The sequence below is a fragment of the Trachypithecus francoisi genome, unplaced genomic scaffold (assembly GCF_009764315.1).
Source record: "Trachypithecus francoisi isolate TF-2019V2 unplaced genomic scaffold, Tfra_2.0 Lachesis_group13, whole genome shotgun sequence".
Classification (NCBI taxonomy): domain Eukaryota; kingdom Metazoa; phylum Chordata; class Mammalia; order Primates; family Cercopithecidae; genus Trachypithecus; species Trachypithecus francoisi.
This window is the reverse complement of record NW_022681458.1, coordinates 29,528,649-29,550,958: the sequence shown is the minus strand read 5'-3', so window position 1 is coordinate 29,550,958 and position 22,310 is coordinate 29,528,649. Positions and strand designations below refer to the sequence as shown.

The 22,310-nt window shown below is 37.3% G+C and overlaps 1 protein-coding gene across 1 annotated transcript in view; it reads right to left on the bottom strand.

Annotated features, from left to right (window-relative positions):
* LOC117094169 (receptor tyrosine-protein kinase erbB-4) overlaps positions 1-22,310 on the bottom strand; it is a 925,342-nt gene that overhangs the window by 84,862 nt on the left and 818,170 nt on the right. Inside the window, exons 7-9 of the mRNA XM_033229398.1 lie at positions 20,656-20,797; positions 5,927-6,040; positions 4,445-4,571 (exon numbers count right to left, since the gene is read on the bottom strand). Of these exons, the coding sequence (XP_033085289.1) occupies positions 4,445-4,571; positions 5,927-6,040; positions 20,656-20,797 (383 nt within the window). The remainder of the gene's footprint in view (positions 1-4,444; positions 4,572-5,926; positions 6,041-20,655; positions 20,798-22,310) is intronic.

Below are 22,310 nucleotides of genomic sequence, written 5' to 3'. Positions count from 1 at the left end.
GCCAGTGTCTCATTGTGACACAGCATAAACATGCTTATTTGGTGAGTATTTTGTTACTCTAAGCATACTCTAAGCACTCTAATGCCCATCAACAGTGTAAAACGTAACAAAACATGAAGGAAAAGTTTTCCTAATGATAACCCTAAGCACTAAGCTTTCCTGCAGTTCCTATACTAAATAAGAAAATGAGTGCCTACTACTATTTCTGGCAATGGTACTATTGTACTATAAACTAAACTTGCCAATTAACTTTCTTGAGCCCAATTATATATTAAAATTTTAATTGATAAATTGCCAGTAAATATCTTGTATGGAGCAACTTATTTTTAAAAAGCATAACAACCTCATTAAATTGTTATTTTTGCATTTTATTAAAAACATCTTAGCTATTTTAATCAAACCATACGATCTTATTAAGAGCTAGTTAGTAAAATATTACGGGTAATGGAAATTAAGTGAGGTAAAACATTTCTTTAATTCATTGCAAGTTTTCTGCTTATAATACTCTGTATTGTTCACCTTTAAAATATCTCTGTCCTTACACACACAAACACACACACACAAATTACATTCATGACCGTACTTGTATCTACACATATATAACATGTCTAAGTTTACTGAATTAACTCTATAGCCATACTTTCCTCAGATGAAAGAGAAAGGCTTCAGAATATATGTTTCATGCTGGCATGACAGTGAGAATAAAGAATACATCATAATTCATTTATATGTTTGTCCTGGAAAATACCTTATAAATTATGCTTGAGACCCAATTATAATTATAATTTGAAATATTCCAGGTATAAGTGCTATCATTAAGGACAAATAATCATCTGAGCTAAGAATCATGACCCATCATAAGGAAAATTTTGCCTTTATTTGGTTTCCAAAAGTCTACATAAGACTATAATCAAGTCTATAAAATTAATATTTGTTGCACAACATGTTGTGCTATAAATGAGACATAGGCACTGCGATTTTTCTTTTGCACTGTCTTTTTCTCCTCCTGTTTTGTTTTTTATTGATTTTCATTTCTCTCTGTTCTCATTCTTCTCTCTCTCTCTCTCTCTCTCTCTCTCACTATCTTTCTCTCCTTCCCCACACTTCCAACCTTCTATTTGATACCATTTGTTAAGGTTTTACAATATGCCAGGCACTGGGCTGAGCAATTCAAAACAACTTTTGTTTTTAATCACCACAATAATCATAGGAAATAGGTATTTAATGTTAATCCATTTCTCAAGTTTTTTATTGGAGGAAACCTGGTGTTTGAGGTGAGAGAAAGCCACCCAACTCAACGCAAACCCTCCATGGTGGAGATACAAATCACATTCCAATCTGCTCTGGATCCAATTGTCCAAGAAGAAATCCCAACTCTCATTTCCTAAGTTTATGCTTAAGACAAACTTGGTTTACTTTTCTAATTCTAATCCATGTAAGTTGATTTTCCATAAATAATTTTTCACCTGGATGAATGAGCAATATATTTCTCCTTAGAAGTCTGGGTTAGTCTAACGTAGCATTCTTCCAATAAACTTGGGATTGCATGCTCCTTACTGCCTGATGCATTTTTATTCATTGGACTACCTGTTTCCATTTTTTATTACATTTATTTATTAAACATTCCTCCACTCTGGGCCAGAGGTAAATATATATATATGTGACTACATATTATATATATATAGTCATTTTATAACTAGTAGAAATCTAGAGTTTTAATAATTATGTTCTATGATGAACCAAGACTAAAATAATCTGGACCTTACTAGATAAAATATTTTTGAAACCTTCCTACCCATGTTTTATCTGTAAGAATTTTAGCCTTGGCAGGTCACTTTTGGTGGTCTGCAATCTTTCTACTGTCACAAAATTCTTGCAGTGTTTCTCAATGGGGGCAGCATCACCCCACTAACAGGAAGTTGGCACATCTGTAGAGCTGTTTCAGTTGTAACAGAGACTGGGGGATCCTGTAGTTTACAGGGGTTATCACAAGGTTGTTAATTGTCTCTTAAATCAAAGGATTGCGTCATGTTTTATACAACCTTAAAATGTCCTACTAGACATTTAGGACCTCATATGTGCAAACTTCATGCTTGGCCATACTCTGGCCAGGTATAATTCCCTAGTCGTGTTGCTCCAATTTCACTTGATCTTAACCAAAAAGTTGAGAAGCAATTTACTCCAATTTCAATGAAAGTCATTTCCCTCTTTCTTTTGTCATATGACAATGTGTCTGGCTAGTGGTTTTCTCTTCCAGTGGTCAGTTGTTCCTCTGCTTCTTATTTCCTGGTACTTCTTACACAAAAATGCCTTCTAATCTCATTTTTCATAAATTCAAACTTTTATATAATTGGAAACTGGGCATTCCCCTAATAATACTTATTTTATTGTACCTTACTTTTTTTGTATGTTTTTAAAATTACAACTAAAGAATTATAATAATTAAATATATGTATATATTTAGGTTACATTATCTATAAATTTTATTTCAGAATTGAAAAGTGGCAATTTTTAATATATAAAAGCGGAATGTTGGGCCCGATAAGGATAAAAACCACTTGTTTAATGCCATTCATGTGAATATGATTTCAAATCATTCCCCACAGTGAAAGGCTTGAGGCTAATGCATTTATTATTTCCAGGTGAAAGCAGGCAATGTGAGTCAAAGTGGCTCTGTCTTCTTATTTCTCAGAAGACATTATCAGCATAATGTAATCTTACATTCATGTGATATTTGGTTTTAAATATAGTCAAATTGTGGGTATATTGCTTTATTAAATGTCGTAGATGCATTAAATCATGAAGCAGCACCTAAATATTGTACCAGGTCTCCTATGCAATGGGGCAAGGAGGGTAAGACAGCAATGTAAATGGATTCGGAAGGCCAGTGCGGACTATGGTAAAGTTGATTAAGTGTGTCCCACCTCAAAATGACTAGTGCTACTGATGTGCTTTGGCTGTGTCCTCATCAAAATATCACACTGAATTGTAGCTCCTACAATTCCCACATGTTGTGGGAGGGACCCAGTGGGAGGTAACTGAATCATGGGGGTGGGTCTTTCCCGCGCTGTTCTCATGATAGTGAATAAGTCTCACGAGATCTGATGGTTTTCTACAGGGGAGCTCCCCTACACAAACCGTCTCTTGCCTGCCACCATGTATGACATGCCTTTTTCCTCCTTTGCCTTCCACCATAATTGTGAGGCCTCCCCAGCCATGTGGGACTGTGAGTCCACCAAACCTCTTTTTTCTTTGTAAATTACCCAGTCTCGGGTGTGTCTTTATTAACAGTGTGATAACTGATTAATATGGCTACCTAGTTCCAACAAATTGTTGCCATGTAGGAATATGGGCTGAGAATAACCAAATCTATACATTTTAAAAGGTAAGTAAAAAAAAAAAAAAAAAAATTCTTAAGACAGATACAACAACTATGGGGTGGCAACTACACACATACTATTATGCTATCTAACATGGGACCATATTAAAAGCTACCTATTAAAATAAACAAACATTTAGCAATAGTGCAAGTAGTTGATTTGAATGAAAAGAAACACTTTGTTCTATTGTTCTTGCCATTCCTATTTGGACATATTTATTCATATTGTGTTAAATTAGTTTGCTTTTAGAAATGATCTGATATATGTTCAGAGTAAGATTTTGGATTGAAACGTATGAGAGATATTCTTTATCTGTAGCCTGCAGCGCTAATATTTAGGGATTAAGTAGTAATATAGACAAACAGATAACATACAATGTTAAAATACTGACATTCAAAGAATACAAACATGTTTGTTTTCCAGTTAAAACCAGCAGGGGGTTCTGTAATGAAGGGGCCCAGATAAATCACGTTATCATTTTTATTAACAAAATGAAACTCATTTAGCAGCATCTCTCACAGTTGTGCTAACTTCCCAACTTAAAGGAAAAAAGACAAAAATAATACATCAGGACAAAGATTTTCTGGAAGAAGCTCAGGGGAATTTCAACTTACTGATTAGTTTTATGTGAGACTTTTTAAAGGATATTAATTCATGTTTTCTCAACCTAATCAGTTAGAAGTTTGAGTGAATTTTCCTCTAAACATATCTAAACATAAGTCAAGCTTGCTGAAAACTTTGGATTTGAGGAGAATATCCTAAAACATAATTTAGTTTAAATACAAATTTATATTTTCAACCTTAAATAGTCACCAAACTAAAATTTGAGCACATTGCAAAACTGGTATTTTGGAATGTCACTATACTTTCATTACGCTATAATGTCATTACACTATATTATACTGTCATTGCTGGTGAAATCAGGCCCTTGCTTTTGTTTTGAAGAGCATTAATGAAAGGTGAAACTCTTCAGGTACCAGAAGAATCAAATAAACAAAACTAAAGAATCTCTTCAGTTTCCTCTACACTTTGTAAAATAGCTTGCACAAAAATGTAATACTGACCCGTGAATACCAGTGACTAGAAAGATCAAATTCCCATTGATCTTGGTACAGTTTATGAATTTGTCAATGTTACTGGAATCCACAGTTTGAGCTGACATCAATGATCCTGTGCCAATGCCATCACAAGCTGTAGAAACAAGACTTAGAGTTAGGGGACTGAGAAACTTATTTTTGGCCAATAAATCATTGCATCTCCATTATAAAATAGAGTATTTTTAATTGCAACATATAAAAATATATTACAAATTTTGTTTTCTAAAAAGTAACATAATTATTCATTCATTCAACATTCACTACTGGTTCTGCTTTAAAAACTTGTTCCTGCATTAAAATCGAATGACCATGACTCATCATAGAAATTACATTTTATATCAAGACCCAATATACACACACAACACATACATAAGTTTAACAGAAATTTTATCAATCAATACTCCTCCTAACAACATAAAATTATCTATTTTCTACTTTATTTGAAAATATCATTTTTAATGATTTTGAAATGCTGGTAACTTTAGCAAAATAATTTCATGGCTTACATACTAATGCTCTACAACCTGCAATTTTAAAAACAGTGGTCTAATGGAGAATATATGTAAATAAAGAGTCTAATGATGTGAATTATAACCAAAATCAAGGGCCATTCAAATATTTATGCTTAAATTGAACGTGCTTTCTGAAGCTTCTAATTTAAACAACCAAACAAAACAATTTTTATGTTGGGGGGGGGCGTGGGGTGGTGTATAGAGAAATAGAGAGAGGGGATAAGGAAGAAAGAGAGAGGAAGAGAGAAAAGACCATCTAAAGTAAGTCTGGAGTTTGTCCTTTTCTAAGGCACTCCCTGATACCTTGAAAAGTTTAACAACATTCCTGAGATTTAGACTATATTTTCATCTGGCTTAATTTAGGTTTCATTCTGGTGAGGAATTAGACTACACACAGCTGGAAGAGATTCCATCCTCCACTAGAATTCTATGGCATGAATTATCTGATATATTTACTTTAAACTTATGTTAAAGTTTCCTGTCATTTCATAGATCTCATCTTTCAAAATATATTTTTAAGATCTGGAGAGTAAATTTCAGGTCCCTATGCATCACATTTTATGCTTAGCAGATAAATTTGTATACAGTGCCAAGCAACTAATATGTGTTGTGATGCCAACATAACCATGTGAACTCTTGTTTTTTTACAAAGCTTTTAAGATTTCCTATTGACAGAATAACATGTAAGTGAGTTCCTATCAGTGTTACACCTGAATTTTTTTCTGGACCATTTTAGCAGATATAATTCAAACTCAATAATATACAGTGTTATAAAAGTTCATATTTTGAGTGACTGTCCAAAATTATGGAAAGCATGTGTGGGCAGGTTTTGGTTGTGAGAGTGGGTTTATATTAAAAAGTTGGTCCACTTAAAAGTGAATTAAAAACCTTGTTATATATACCCAGTTCTAACTAAATAATCTGAGCTACCACTCACCTTTTGGGCAAATGTCAGTGCAAGGTTTACACATTTTAATCCCATTTTCTTCTACTTCCATCTTGGAACTAGGGCAGGCACGCACACAAGAACTGGAGTCTACCACAAAGTTATCTGTTTTTTTTTTTTTTAAAAAAAAAAAAAAAGAAAGAAAAAACAAAACAAACAAAAAACAAAGGTCAAATAAGCATTAATGTTAACATTCAGCAAACAAGTTCAAAACAAGATATTTTATGGTTTGGAAATGATTAGCTTCATTGAGAGTGTTTATGTATCTTCCCCTTAAACAACTCTTTGTTTAAATATCTCAACCTGAAATCGTATTTCCAGTCAAATGCAATGTGTGTTAACAGCAACTAGTACTTGCTTGGTTACTGCTCCACATCCTGAATTGCCCCCAAGATAGACTAGATTTCTTTTATATACTTAGGAAACTACATGACATTTAGCTTGTGTGTTTCAATAGTTCCACTTCATTTCATGACATGATGCAAGTTTGAAGTCTAAAAATACTTCAAGTTCATGAAGCACAAATGAAGCTTAAGTTGAACTGCCTTGGATTAAGAGAGTACACTTCACATCCAGGAGAAAATGCTTAAAATGTGTTCTATTTTTCAATGGAGTGCCACAAAACCTTTCTCATATTTTTACACGAAGAAACAAAGTAAAATTGGAAAGGGTAGCACTTTGGAAAAGGCATATCAAATAGACAAGGAGCATTTTGTTACTCAATACTTGGATTAAATGTCTAGGAGTCCAGTGACCTGGGATATGTCAGAACATCCCCTCCAAAATAAAGGACAAATTGTTGCATCTAAAGGCTCTCACAATAAATGGAAATACAATACCTGCTAGGCCACTCTGGTTTTAAAAGTAGCATCCTTCCATGCCTAGGAATATTGCTCTGGCACAATATGCAATGTTGTGGAATGCTTACAGCGTTGAGGGGTGCCCAAAGCAGAAAAGGCATATGATGTAGATCTAGGCTGTGGTACAAGCAGTTTTGCTACTTGGGCCATAAAACACAAGAGGCTCTATATTGGAAGCATCTACAGTGGGAAAATATGCCATGTAGATTTATGGCAAATTTCATCAGAAAATCACAACAGAGACTTCTAGGTTTTTAGAGCTAAGTTATGCCACCTGTAGCATGGGATAGTATACCATTTAATAAACAGCTTTTGGCATGCTTCTGAGTCCTGCTAGAGGTGGGTCTTGGGTCAGACCTTGTAGCCAGAATTGCCTATTATGAATAGGGTTTTGCTACAATGTCACAATGTCATCCTATTGGGCAGGTCCAATAGCAATCCATTGTAAAATTAAAGTAGGATATAAGCAGGGGCAGAAGCACAAGTAAACTGCATAAGCAAATGGTTAAGACCCCCCAATGCCATCATCCACCACTGAGCTGGTCCCTCTCAGTCAGCTCATACCTATGGTTTGTGGGGGCTGAGAGAAGGCACTGAAGAAGAGCTAACAGAGTAAGACACAAACTAGACTAGGTATGTGGATACTAGCTGAAAATGGCAGCTTCTCTGTCTGCGGTCTAACCTATGGGTGGACTTGAAACACAGAGACAAGAGAAAATCTTACCAACAGGCATAATTTTAGGTAGCAAAACTGATTACTCATTTTGTATGACAAGAGAAGTTGCTTGACCTTAGAATATATATTAACTCATGAGCTTGTCCTGAGAGAAGAAATACTGGAAATTTGAGCAGAAAGAGAATCTGGGGCAAAGGGATATGTGAGAATCCATGAGAGTGGGTACAAAGTATGGAAAAATTTGTATTCCAAGTTAACATCCACACGAAAACCTCCACCACAACAAAGAGGCACTTTGTTGACATGATATCAAAGTCTGATCTTGCTTTCTTCCCTTCTCCAAAAAGTGTTGATTTTGAGACTGCACCTTATCATAACCTAATTTCTATCTCAGGGGAACCCAACACGCAACAGATGCATACACGATATTAAATAGCCATTCTTTCTTCAAGGTCTGGTGATATGGTTTGGATCTGTGTCCCCATCCAAATCTCATGTCGAATTATAATCCCCAGTATTGGAGGTGGGACCTGGAGGGAGGTGATTGAATCATGGGGGCGGCTTCTCATGGTTTAACACCATCCTCCTTGGTGTTGTCATGACAAGAGTGAGTTAGCACGAGATCTGGTTGTTAAAAAGTGTGTAACACCATGGAATACTATGCAGCCATAAAAAAGGATGAGTTTGCGTCCTTTGTAGGGACATGGATGCAGCTGGAAACCATCATTCTTAGCAAACTATCACAAGAAGAGAAAACCAAACACCGCATGTTCTCACTCATAGGTGGGAACTGAACAATGAGATCACTGGGACTCGGGAAGGGGAACATCACACACTGGGGCCTATCATGGGGAGGGGGGAGGAGGGAGGGATTGCATTGGGGAGTTATACATGATATAAACGTTATGCACATGTACCCTAGAACTTAAAGTATAATAAAAAATAAAAAATAAAATTAAATTAAAAAAAAAAAAAAGTGTGTAACACTTCCTGCCCGTCTCTTCCTCCTGCTCCGGCCATGGAAGACATACGTGCTTCCCCTTCACCTTCACTGTGATTCAAAGTTTCCTGAGCCCTCCCCAGGGTGTCCTGTACAGCTTGCAGAACCATGAACCAATTGTACCTCTTTTGTTTATCAATTACCCAGTCTCAGGTATTTTTCTTTTTCTTTTTTTATTATACTTTAAGTTCGAGGGTACATGTGCACAACGTGCAGGTTTGTTACATATGTATACATGTGCCATGTTGGTGTGCTGCACCCATTAACTCGTCATTTACATTCGGTATATCTCCTAATGCTATCTCTCCCCCCCTCCCTGCTCCCCACAATAGGACCTGGTGTGTGATGTTCCTCTTCCTGTGTCAAAGTGATCTCATTGTTCAATTCCCACCTATGAGTGAGAACATGCGACATTTGCTTTTCTGTTCTTGTGATAGTTTGCTGAGAATGATGGTTTCCAGCTGCATCCATGTCCCTACAAAAGACATGAACTCAGCCTTTTTTATGGCTGCATAGTATTCCATGGTGTATATGTGTCACATTTTCTTAATCCAGTCTGTCACTGATGGACATTTGGGTTGACTCCAAGTCTTTGCTATTGTGAATAGTGCCACAATAAACATACGTGTGCATGTGTCTTTATAGCAGCATGACTTATAATCCTTTGGGTATATACCCAGTAATGGGATGGCTGGGTCAAATGGTATTTCTAGTACTAGATCCTTGAGGAATCGCCACACTGTTTTCCACAATGGTTGAACTAGTTTACAGCCCCACCAACAGTGTAAAAGTGTTCCTATTTCTCCACATCCTCTCCAGCACCTGTTGCTTCCTGACTTTTTAATGATTGCCATTCTAATTGGTGTGAGATGGTATCTCATTGTGGTTTTGATTTGTAATTCTCTGATGGCGAGTGATGATGAACATTTTTTCATGTGTCCGTTGGCTGTATGAATGTCTTCTTTTGAAAAGTATCTGTTCACATCCTTTGCCCACTTTCTCATGGGGTTGTCTGTTTTTTTTTGGCTGTAAATTTGATTGAGTTCTTTATGGGTTCTGGATATTAGCCCTTTGTCAGATGAGTAGATTGCAAACATTTTCTTCCATTCTGTAGGTTGCCTGTTCACTCTGATGGTAGTTACTTTTGCTGTGCAGAAGCTCTTTAGTTTAATTAGATCCGATTTGTCAATTTTGGCTTTTGTTGCCATTGCTTTTGGTGTTTTAGACATGAAGTCCTTGCCCATGCCTATGTCCTGAATGGTATTAGCTAGGTTTTCTTCTAGGGTTTTTATGGTTTTAGGTCTAACATTTAAATCTCTAGTCCATTCTGAATTAATTTTCGTATAAGGAGTAAGGAAAGGATCCAGTTTCAGCTTTCTACTTATGGTTAGCCAATTTTCCCAGCACCATATATTAAATAGGGAATCCTTTCCCCATTTCTTGTTTCTCTCAGGTTTGTCAAAGATCAGATGGCTGTAGATGTGTGGTATTATTTCTGAGGGCTCTGTTCTGTTCCACTGGTCTCTATCTCTGTTTTGGTGCCAGTACCATGTTGTTTTGGTTACTGTAGCATTGTAGTATAGTTTGAAGTCAGGTAGCGTGATACCTCCAGCTTTGTACTTTTGGCTTAGGATTGTCTTGGCAATGTGGGCTCTTTTTTGGTTCCATATGAACTTTAAAGTAGTTTTTTCCAATTCTGTGAAGAAAGTCATTGGTAGCTTAATGGGGATGGCATTGAATCTATAAATTACCTTGGGCAGTATGGCCATTTTCATGATATTGATTCTTCCTATCCATGAGCATGGTATGTTCTTCCATTTGTTTGTGTCCTCTTTTATTTCACTGAGCAGTGGTTGGTAGTTCTCTTTGAAGAGGTCCTTTACATCCCTTGTAAGTTGGATTCCTAGGTATTTTATTCTCTTTGAAGCAATTGTGAATGGGAATTCATTCACGATTTGGCTCTCTGTTTGTCTGTTACTGGTGTATAAGAATGTGTGTGATTTTTGTACATTGATTTTGTATCCTGAGACTTTGCTGAAGTTGCTTATCAGCTTAAGGAGATTTTGGGCTGAGACAATGGGGTTTTCTAAATATACAATCATGTCATCTGCAAACAGGGACAATTTGACTTCTTCTTTTCCTAACTGAATACTCTTTATTTCTTTCTCTTGCCTGATTGCCCTAGCCAGAACTTCCAACACTATGTTGAATAGGAGGGGTGAGAGAAGGCATCCCTGTCTTGTGCCAGTTTTCAAAGGGAATGCTTCCAGTTTTTGCCCATTTAGTATGATATTGGCTGTGGGTTTGTCATAAATGGCTCTTATTATTTTGAGATACATTCCATCAATACCTAATTTATTGAGAGTTTTAAGCATAAAGGGCTATTGAATTTCATCAAAGGCCTTTTCTGCATCTATTGAGATAATCATGTGGTTTTTGTCTTTGATTCTGTTTATATGCTGGATGACTTTTATTGATTTGCATATGTTGAACCAGCCTTGCATCCCAGGGATGAAGCCCACTTGATCATGGTGGATAAGCTTTTTGATGTGCTGCTGGATTTGGTTTGCCAGTATTTTATTGAGGATTTTTGCATCGATGTTCATCAGAGATATTGGTGTAAAATTCTCTTTTTGTTGTGTCTCTGCCAGGCTTTGGTATCAGGATGATGTTGGCCTCATAAAATGAGTTAGGGAGGATTCCCTCTTTTTCTATTGACTGGAATAGTTTCAAAAGGAATGGTACCAGCTCCTCCTTGTACCTCTGGTAGAATTCGGCTATGAATCCGTCTGGTTGGACTTGTTTTGGTTGGTAGGCTATTAATTATTGCCTCAATTTCAGAGCCTGGTGTTGGTCTATTCAGGGATTCAACCTCTTCCTGGTTTAGTCTTGGGAGAGTGTAAGTGTCCAGGAAATTATCCATTTCTTCTAGGTTTTCTAGTTTATTTGCATAGAGGTGTTTATAGTATTCTCTGATGGTAGTTTGTATTTCTGTGGGGTTGGTGGTGATATCCCCTTTATCATTTTTTATTGCATCAATTTGATTCTTCTCTCTTTTCTTCTTTATTAGTCTTGCTAGTGTTCTATCAATTTTGTTAATCTTTTCAAAAAACCAGCTCCTGGATTCATTGATTTTTTGGAGGGTTTTTTGTGGCTCCATCTCCTTCAGTTCTGCTCTGATTTTAGTTATTTCTTGCCTTTTGTTAGCTTGTGAATGTGTTTGCTCTTGCTTCTCCAGTTCTTTTAATTGTGATGTTAGGGTGTCAATTTTAGATCTTTCCTGCTTTCTCTTGTGGGCATTTAGTGCTATAAATTTCCCTCTACACACTGCTTTAAATGTGTCCCAGAGATTCTGGTACATTGTGTCTTTGTTCTCATTGGTTTCAAAGAACATCTTTATTTCTGCCTTCATTTCATTATGTACCCAGTAGTCATTCAGAAGCAGGTTGTTCAGTTTCCATGTAGTTGAGTGGTTTTGATTGAGTTTCTTAGTCCTGAGTTCTAGTTTGATTGCACTGTGGTCTGAGAGACAGTTTGTTATAATTCCTGTTCTTTTACATTTGCTGAGGAGTGCTTTACTTCCAAGTATGTGGTCAATTTTGGAATAAGTGTGATGTGGTGCTGAGAAGAAGGTATATTCTATTGATTTAGGGTGGAGAGTTCTGGAGATGTCTATTAGGTCTAATTGGTGCAGAGATGAGTTCAATTCCTGGATAACCTTGCTAACTTTCTGTCTCGTTGATCTCTCTAATGTTGACAGTGGGGTGTTAAAGTCTCCCATTATTATTGTATGGGAATCTAAGTCTCTTTATAAGTCTCTAAGGACTTGCTTCATGAATCTGGGTGCTCCTGTATTGGGTACATATATATTTAGGATAGTTAGCTCTTCCTGATGAATTGATCCCTTTACCATTATGTAATGGCCTTCTTTGTCTCTTTTGATCTTTGATGGTTTAAAGTCTGTTTTATCAGAGACTAGGATTGCAACCCCTACTTTTTTTTGTTTTCCATTTGCTTGGTAGATCTTCCTCCATCCCTTTATTTTGAGCCTATGTGTGTCTCTGCATGTGAGATGGGTCTCCTGAGTACAGCAAACTGATGAATCTTGACTCTTTATCCAATTTGACAGTCTGTGTCTTTTAATTGGACTCTTTAGTCCACTTACATTTAAGGTTAATATTGTTATGTGTGAACTTGATCCTGTCATCATGATATTAGCTGGTTATTTTGCTCATTAGTTGGTACAGTTTCTTCCTAGCACTGATGGTCTTTACAATTTGGCATGTTTTTGCAGTGGCTGGTACTGGTTGTTCCTTTCCATGTTTAGTGCTTCCTTCAGGATCTCTTGTAGGGCAGGCCTGGTGGTGACAAAATCTCTAAGCATTTGCTTGTCTGTAAAGGATTTTATTTCTCCTTCACTTATGAAATTGATTTGGCTGGATATGAAATTCTAAGTTGAAAATTCTTTTCTTTAAGAATGTTGAATATTGGCCCCCACTCTCTTCTGGCTTGTAATGCTTCTACCAAGAGATCTGCTGTTAGTCTGATGGGCTTCCCTTTGTGGGTAACCCGATCTTTGTCTCTGGAGTTGCCCCTCGAGAGGAGTATCTTTGTGGCATTCTCTGTATTTCCTGAATTTGAATGTTGGCCTGCCTTACTAGGTTGGGGAAGTTCTCCTGGATGATATCCTGCAGAGTGTTTTCCAATTTGGTTCCATTTTCCCCATCACTTTCAGGCACATCAATCAGATATAGATATGGTCTTTTCACATAATCCCATATTTCTTGGAGGCTTTGTTCATTTCTTTTTACTCTTTTTTTCTCTACACTTCTCTTCTCACTTCATTTCATTCATTTTGTCTTCAATCACTGATACTCTTTCTTCCAGTTGATCAAGTTGGTTACTGAAGCTTGTGCATTTGTCGGTGGTTCTTGTGTCATGGTTTTCATCTCTATCAGTTCGTTTACGATATTGTCTGCATTGATTATTCTAGTTATCCATTCTTCCATTCTTTTTTCAAGGTTTTTAGTTTCTTTGCACTGGGTATGTAGTTCCTCCTTTAGCTCTGAGAAGTTTGATCAACTGAAGCCTTCTTCTCTCAACTTGTCAATGTCATTCTCCGTCCAGCTTTGTTCCATTGCTGGCGATGACCTGCATTCCTTTGGAGGGGGAGATGTGCTCTGATTTTTTGAATTTCCAGTTTTTCTGCACTGCTTTTTCTCCATCTTTGTGGTTTTATCTGCCTTTGGTCTTTGATGCTGGTGACGTACTGATGTGGTTTTGGTGTGGGTGTCCTTTCTGCTTGTTAGTTTTCCTTCTAACAGTCAGGACCCTCAGCTGCAGGTCTGTTGGAGTTTGCCTGAGGTCCACTCCAGTCCCTGTTTGCCTGGGTATCAGCAGCGGAGGTTGCAGAAGATATATCATTGCTGAACAGCGAGTGTTGCTGTCTGATTCTTGCTCTGGAAGCTTCATCTCAGAGGTGTACCCATCCATGTGAGGTGTGAGGTGTCAGTCTGCACCTATTGGGGGATGTCTCCCATTGTTAGGCTACTCAGGGGTCAGGGACCCACTTGAACAGGCAGTCAGTCCATTCTCAGATCTCAACCTCCATGCTGGGAGAACCACTGCTCCCTTCAAAGCTGTCAGACAGGGACATTTACATCTGCAGAGGTTTCTGCTGCTTTTTGTTTAGCTATGCTCTGTTCCCAGAGGTGGAGTCTACAGAGGCAGGCAGGCCTCCTTGAGCTGTGGTGGGCTCCAACCAATTCGAGCTTCCAGGTGGCTTTGTTTACCTACTTAAGCCTCAGCAATGGTGGGCGCCCCTCCCCCAGCCTTGCTGCCGCCTTGCAGTTAGATCTCAGACTGCTGTGCTAGCAATGAGGGAGGCTATGGTACCCTCTGGGCCAGGGGTGGGATATAATCTCCTGGTGTGCTCTTTGCTAAGACCCTTGGTAAAGCACAGTATTAGGGTGGGAGTTACCCGATTTTCTAGGAGTTGTGTGTCTCAGTTTCCCTTGACTAGGAAAAGGAATTCCCTTCCCTCTTGCGCTTCCCAGATGAGGCGATGCCTCGCCCTGCTTCAGCTCTCGCTGGTTGGGCTGCACCCGCTGACCAGCACCGACTGTCTGATATGCCCCAGTGAGACGAACCCGATACCTCAGTTGAAAATGCAGAAATCACCCATCTTCTGTGTCACTCAGGCTGGGAACTGGAGGCTGGAGCTGTTCCTATTTGGCCATCTTGGGCACCCCCCAGGTATTTCTTTATAGCAGCGTAAGAACCAACTAATACATCTTGGGAAATACACTATAATGAAACACTTTCACATTTCTGCCGAATGGAATGAGCGAGTAGTATAATTAGCCTTATATCAGTTAGATTCAAGTTTTGCAGCCAAATGAGTTTCAGAAAATGTATGTTTGGAGTTTTTAAATTTCAGAAATCTGGATTAGGAAATGTAGGCCTGCATTTAGAAGCTTAATGTCCTTGTTTTCCCGAGAAAGCTTCGATTTGGCAAACCAAGCCATGTAAGCCAGGCCCATCACAGATACAAATTTTTTCATTGACAAATACTGAAGTGCTTTAAATTAGCCTGTAGTTTGAGATACATAAACTAGTTTAAGAAAGGAAAACTGCAAGTTACCACATTTAAAGTAAACAAGTCATATAATTTCACACAATAGGTCTTCATGTTTAGCCACTTGCTACAGTTTGGAGTTGACAGCTTTCAGGTGAACCACTATAAAGGCTGTATTAAAGAAAAGGGGAATTCTCGAGTTCAAATTTACCTGGTACTTCTGCTCTCGCCCAACCCTTGGGCTTCAACCTAAGGACTTGAATAAAAGGGAAAGCACCAAAAAAAAAAACCTCCAAGAAAGCATAGTTTTGACTGTCTTTGGGAAAGGCATCCTAATTTGAAGGTAGTAGATTAGGTAGTAATATAATACATGTCTAAGAAAAGGGAAAATATCATTTAGCCCCATCCTACAATACTGCCAAGCCCTCAGTTTTCTAAGGATGGTAAATGGTGACATATAGGGTGACTTTAGATAAGAGGTTATTAGATGAAAAGGACTGGTGTGAATATTAAAATATTTAAGATGCAAAATCTTTGCTGTCTTGGCATTAGTGTGTCTGTGACTTTAAAATGCTAATTAAGAGACATATTAAACACATATATATTTATGTATATACATAAAGAAGTCAAAGTACAATTTTTCTTTTAATGGATATGAATATGTTACATAACAATGACTAGACTTGTGTTTTCAAAGCCTTTTTAAATAATATACCCCTTTCGGCCGGGCACGGTGGCTCATGCCTGCAATCCCAGAACTTTGTGAGACTGAGGCAGGTGGATTACCTGAGATCAGGAGTTCAAGACAGCCTGGTCAACATGGTGAAACCCAGACTCTACTAAAAATACAAAAATTAGCTGGGCATGGTGGCAGCGCCTGTAATTCCAGCAACTCAGGAGGCTGAGGCAGGGGAATCGCTTGAACCTGGGAGACGGAGGTTGCAGTGAGTGGAGATTGTGCCATTCCACTCCAGCCTGGGTGACTGAACGAGACTCTGTCTCCAAAAAAATAAAAAATCTACTCGTCTCATCCTTATATCCTATCTCTTTGATTGTTATAATGGCTCTGGAAAGAAAGGAGGGAAGATATATATATTTTATATATATATATATAAATATATATTTACATATATAGAGAGAGAAACAGAGTTTCACTCTTTTTGCCCAGGCTGGAGTGCAATTGCATGATCTTGGCTCACTGCAACCTCTGCCTCCCGGGTACAAGCATTCTCCTACCTCAGCCTCCCAAATAGCTGGGATTACAAGTGTGTGCCACCACGACCAGCTAATTTTTGTATTTTTAGTGGAGATGGGATTTCACTATGTTGGCCAGGCTGGTCTCAAACTCCTGACCTCACATGATCTGTCTGCCTCGGCCTTCCAAAGTGCTGGGATTACAGGCATAAGCCACCTCTCCCGGCCAGAAGATGTAATTTTTATAACCAACATCTTAAAGAAGAGGAAATAGAGAACTAAAGGTTTTATTTAAAAATCACATGACTAACAAGGGAACAAAGCCACAATCCATAGCCACTCTGATCCCATGTTCCTTATACAGATTGCGTACACTTTATTCAAAATGCTTGGGACCAGATGTGTTTCAGATTTCAGAAAGTTTTGGATTTTGTAATATTTGCACAAACATAATGAAATACCTTGCAGATAAACCCCAAGTCTAAAAACAATATTCAGTTTTTATGATTCCATATATCTTATACACATGACCTGAGGTAATTTTATATAATATTTTAAGTAATTGTTGGTGTGAAACACAGTTTGTGTACATTAAACCATCAGAAACAAAGGCGTCACTATCTCAGTCACCCACACAGACAATCTGTGGTTGTTTGTCATTCATAACACCAAATTTATATACTACTGACAAGCAATCATATTCTTACACTTATTCACATATAAATACACAAAAGTGAAAAAAATGATGTATCACTAACACAGTGAAAAGATAATGTGTTCGGAATAACTAGGTATCACAGTAGAATCACTAGAATACCTGTATCAGCCGTGAACCAACAGCAACAACAAGTAATGCAGGCTTTTAGTGTCCACCTATGATGCTGTGTTTTGATTAAAAAGTTACGATACACTATTTTTTCTTAGGTAAAAGGAAACAGCTGAGAAATCAGGGAATGGGTCCTACAGGGATAAGGGGGCTTTCTGCTGGATGGCTTTTTAAAATGTTTCCTCCAGGGTCATCTGCCCATTAACAGTGAATTTTGTCTAGAAGTCTCTTTTTGATTTTATAAACTCCCATGATTTCTTGTTCTGTTATGAATGCACCATGCTCTAGTCCTTCAACAAGCCCATAACACATTTTCATCATGTCATCTGTAGGTACTTTTTGTGCAATGTTAAAAACATTTTCATTGTCACTATTACCACAATCGCTTTGATTCAGAGTGACTTCTGCAATTTCACCATCAGTCAATGAAGGAACAACTTCTTATCAATGTTAAAAACTTCTGTGATAACCACTTCTTCCAGTTTACTGACAAACTCTGAGGGCATATTTTTTTCTCACTTGACATAGAGAATCTTTCCAAGTAACCTCCTTTTTACTGAATATAGTAATAGGTCAGAGGTTGTACCAGGCATGCAAAACTGTATCTTTAGTTACTGTGTTCCAAGTATTGACAACAGCATATACAGTATCCTTCATGCTAAGCTCCCTTTGAAAACCTTCCCACACCCAGGCCTCTGTTCACTGCTGCTAGCATGCTGTTCAAGAAAGTGTTTTTGGCCAGATGGGGTGGGTCACGTCTGTAATCCCAGCACTTTGGGAGGCCAAGGTGGGTGAATCACAAGATCAGGAGATCGAGACCATCCTGGCTACCACAGTGAAATCCGGTCTCTACTAAAACTACAAAAAATTAGCCAGGCATGGTGGCACATGCCTGTAGTCCCAGCTACTCAGGAGGCTGAGGCAGGAGAATCGCTTGAACCTGGGAGGCGGAGCTTGCAGTGAGCTGAGATCATGCTACTGCATTCTAGCCTGGGTGACAGAGTGAGATTCCATCTCAAAAATAATAAATAAATAAAAATTTAAAAAAAGGGTTTTTGTATTTACTTTTCATTGCTCTAAGGATCGTCTGTTTACATGGCTGAATTAATGAAGTCACATTTAGGGGAAAGTACATGGCATAAACATTATTTTTGATGAGAATTTCAGCTGCAGGATGAGTAGAACAGTTGTCAAGGAAAAACAAAATCTTGCAGTCAATATCCAGTTCAGCTTCCCAGCAGTGAGCAGGAGGTACTAGCATAGAATGTTTGGGTGAAGCCAATAAGAAAAGCTGTTCCTGGTAACCCATGCATTTTTTAGTAGCATAATAATTGGTAAGAAATTCACTCCTTGGAAACAGTGAGGATGCAAGCTTTTTGCCTATCAGAGCAAGTTTACATTTATGCGTGCCTGCTGCATTAGCACATTCCAGCACAGTTATTCTGTCTTTGGCATCCTTCATTCCTGCAGAGACTGTCTAGTGAACTGTGGTCAATATCTTTCTGGAGGAACAATGCCAAAACAGTGATGTTTCATCAGCATCACAGAATTGTCCTGGTGTCAGATTTTTATCAGTGATGACCTTGACAGACTCAATGATGAATTTCTCCACTGCTTTGTGATCAGCAGATGTTTTGTCACCACGAATCTCTAAAGATTTAATGCCATGTCTTTTCTTAAATTTCTGTGTCCAGCCTGTTGAATATTTACAGTTATCTTCAACTTTCAGTTCACTGTGCTAGATCTTTGCTTGTTTCATGATCAGCATACCATTATGTGGCACATGTTCAATCCACTCTTTCCGTACCTAAGCAAGATCTTCATCATTAGCTTTATTCAGTGCTATTCTATTTTTCATTAACTTCCATTAGTCATTTTCAGTATAGAACAGTTTATCCTTATTTTTCTTCAGATCACATAAGGTGTTCATACCAACACTGTACTCTTCTCTTCTCTGTGATGTTGCATATGTACACTATTCTTCCTTTTCTCCAAAAGCTTGACTTTCTGTGCTATAGATAAGCATAAATGTTTCCTCTTATTCTTACCACTCTTATTACCCAGAGGGATAGCTGCAGGCCTTTTTGACATTTCCAACAATATTTCAACACCACAAAATGGCATTTTGGAAAACCTGCCATTGGTATGTCTGGCCTGCACACGTGCCATTTTATTACCCTTTGTGAGTGTGCATCACTGGGGAAATCTGGGTATGCATGGAAAAGATGTACCACAGTTAAAAGGGGCTCTGTGTGTGTGTGTGTGTGTGTGTGTGTGTGTGTTTCCCCCTTGGGAACACTAAATAAACTGTGTTGTGTGCATTTTGACTGTGACCCATTGCATGAGGTCAGGTGTGAAATTTTCCATTTGTGACATCATGGCAGCACTCTAAAAGTTTCAAAGTTTGGAGCATTTCAGATTTTGAATTTTTGTATTATGGATGCTCAGCTGGTACTTCCTACTGTATCACATACACAAAGTGAAGTAAGTCACATTGTATGTATAGCATAGACTATAAAGAATTCTTTTAAATGTTTTTATGGACGTACATAGTGATTTTTTTTTTCAGCCTTTCCAATAGGAAATGTCCCATTGGTTACTCAAAGCAAAAAAAAAAAAAAAAAAAAAAAAAAAGACTCAAGTAAATGTCAATATATTATCCTGAACACCTGATGAAAGTTAAGTCTATCATTTCGAATCCTCAGGATGTTATCAATTTGTTTAAGATCCTTTAACATACCCTTTATATATGTGTGTGTGTGTGTGTGTGTTTTGCTTAAGGCTAATTTGCTATTAAACATATATATATATATATATATATGCATATATATACGTTTTGTTTAAGGTTAACTTGATATTAAAAATAAAATGCTAAGTATTCTAGTTACAAATAAGGACTCAGAAATAATTTTAGGTAAAAATCCATTGTTATTAGAAGCAGATCCTATTCAATACACAGCTTGCTGCCACTTAACTAATTACTTTTTTGGAGAAACAGTATGATAGGCAAAAATATTGTGGTATAGTCAAAACAGTAAGAGGTTTTGTTTGTTTGTTTATTTTTTTGTTTGTTTTTGAGATGAAGTCTCGCTCTGTCACCTAGGCTGGAGTGCAGTGGCACCGTCTCGGCTCACTGCAACCTCCACCTCCTAGGTTCAAACAATTCTCCTGTCTCAGCCTCCAGAGTAGCTGGAACTACAGGCACCCACCCCCATGCTTGGTTAATTTTTGTATTTTTAGTAGAGACAGGGTTTCACCGTATTGGTCAGGCTGGTCTCGAACTCCTGACCTCAGGTGACTCACCTGCCTCAGCCTCCCAAAGTGCTGGGATTACAGGTGTGAGTCACTGCACCCTGCCACAGTAAGAGTTTATAACCTCAAACATGTCATTCCTTTGCTATGAAACTTTACATCAATAACTTCAAATTTGGGTTAATTTCTTTATTTATAAAATGGGGACAATAGTACCTACGCCCAAAGTATTTATAATATTCTTACAAGTTTCAAATTAAACTAAACTTACATAAAATTCCTTTGATTTAAAATAATGACCCAATTAATTTGGTTATTCTTATTCTGTTACTTACGTGGACATTTCTTGACACAGAATGCTCCATATGTGTACTTTGCATTGAAATTGTGCTCCAGTTGAAAAGTGGTTGGATTGTAGACAAAGGTTTGGGGACACTGAGTAACACACGCTCCACTGTCATTGAAATTCATGCAGGCCTGCAACACAGCAAATATCACTTTCATTTACAAATAAACTTCATAATACTTGTTAATGAAACACTGCTAAAACATGAGAAGGTTGTTTTCTATAATAATTCCACAAATACTACAAAATTTGATAATTTAAGAGTCATATGTGTTTCTAAAATTTCATAAAACTCTTTTTTCCAGTGTCAGTAAATAGGCCATTTATGGCTACTGAAGCTTAAGTGCTTAGCATGTATGCAGTAATTTCTAAATTGAGAATTGGTTTAAAGTTAGCTAATAGTGAAAAATTATTTCAGTTCACACTTATTCAAAGCATTTATATTTAGTCTTAAAGTATAGCACTGACAACCAAATCTCTAATTCTACAGGCTAGATGTTCACTTGAGCTGGTATTTTTTAAAGAGTTCCATGTCCCAAGTGACATGTAAAGTGCAATTATCACCATTGTCCTGTAAGAAAATATTGTGATGCTGATTTATATTGGACTTAAAGAAAAGGCTCTGGTTGGAGACTAGACAAATACAAATACAGTGTATATAATGCCAAAATGTAAAGAGGTAATTAGCTATAGTCAACCTGTAATTAAATAACATGATGTCACTTCTAGCATGGCTTTTTTCCTAATGCCACTCCATTTAGTAAAAGCCACCATGTAGAAGACAGTTCATTTCTGCTGACTCATATATTTATATTAATAATTTATTAATATTTGCAAATTCATTGGGGAAGAATTAAAAACCATTTTATCACCTGAGAGGTGAGTATTTGATATAAAAACAGAATATAGATATAAGTACATATAAATATGTGATTAACAAAATTGTGGACGAGCCAATTCTTTTAATTGAGAAATTAAGCCTTTTTAGGCATAATTTAGGCCTTGGAAAGCAAGCTAATATGAACTCAAGCTATGATTTACATTTAATCATAAATAGTACATATGGTTATTAATAAGCATTAATTTATTCTGTTTCCTCAAAACATTTGCTTCATCAATTGTTGTTTTAGCAAGCACTTTATCATAAACATGACAATCCCCTGATGATGGTCTACTAGATGCATAATCAGAACAAGACTTACTGATGATACATTATTCACTAAGACGACACATTCTAGGAAGAATCTATTAAAAACCAATCTAGAAAACTCAGTAAGTTTTAATTTATGGCTATAAAACTTCATGTGTCCTTATAATTACTTTACTAACATATTTTATGCAATGTTGTACACAGATTGCTTGGGAACAAAGGAATATAAGCCAGAGGAATAAAACAAATTTAGCTTTGCAACAGCATACAAAACAATATAACTTATACCAAGGCCTTAGTCTGGCATTCTTGAACATTCTGTACCAAAAGCCAAAGTGGAATAACTGGACCGTTCCATAAAAGTAATGAAATGATAATTTGAAGCTCACTCAGCACTGTGCTTATCATGATAATGGAACCATGAAAAAAATTGCAGTGCAAAACTTCTAAGTGAGAGTTTTTGCTATTGCTGTTTATTTGCTGTTTTTGTTTTG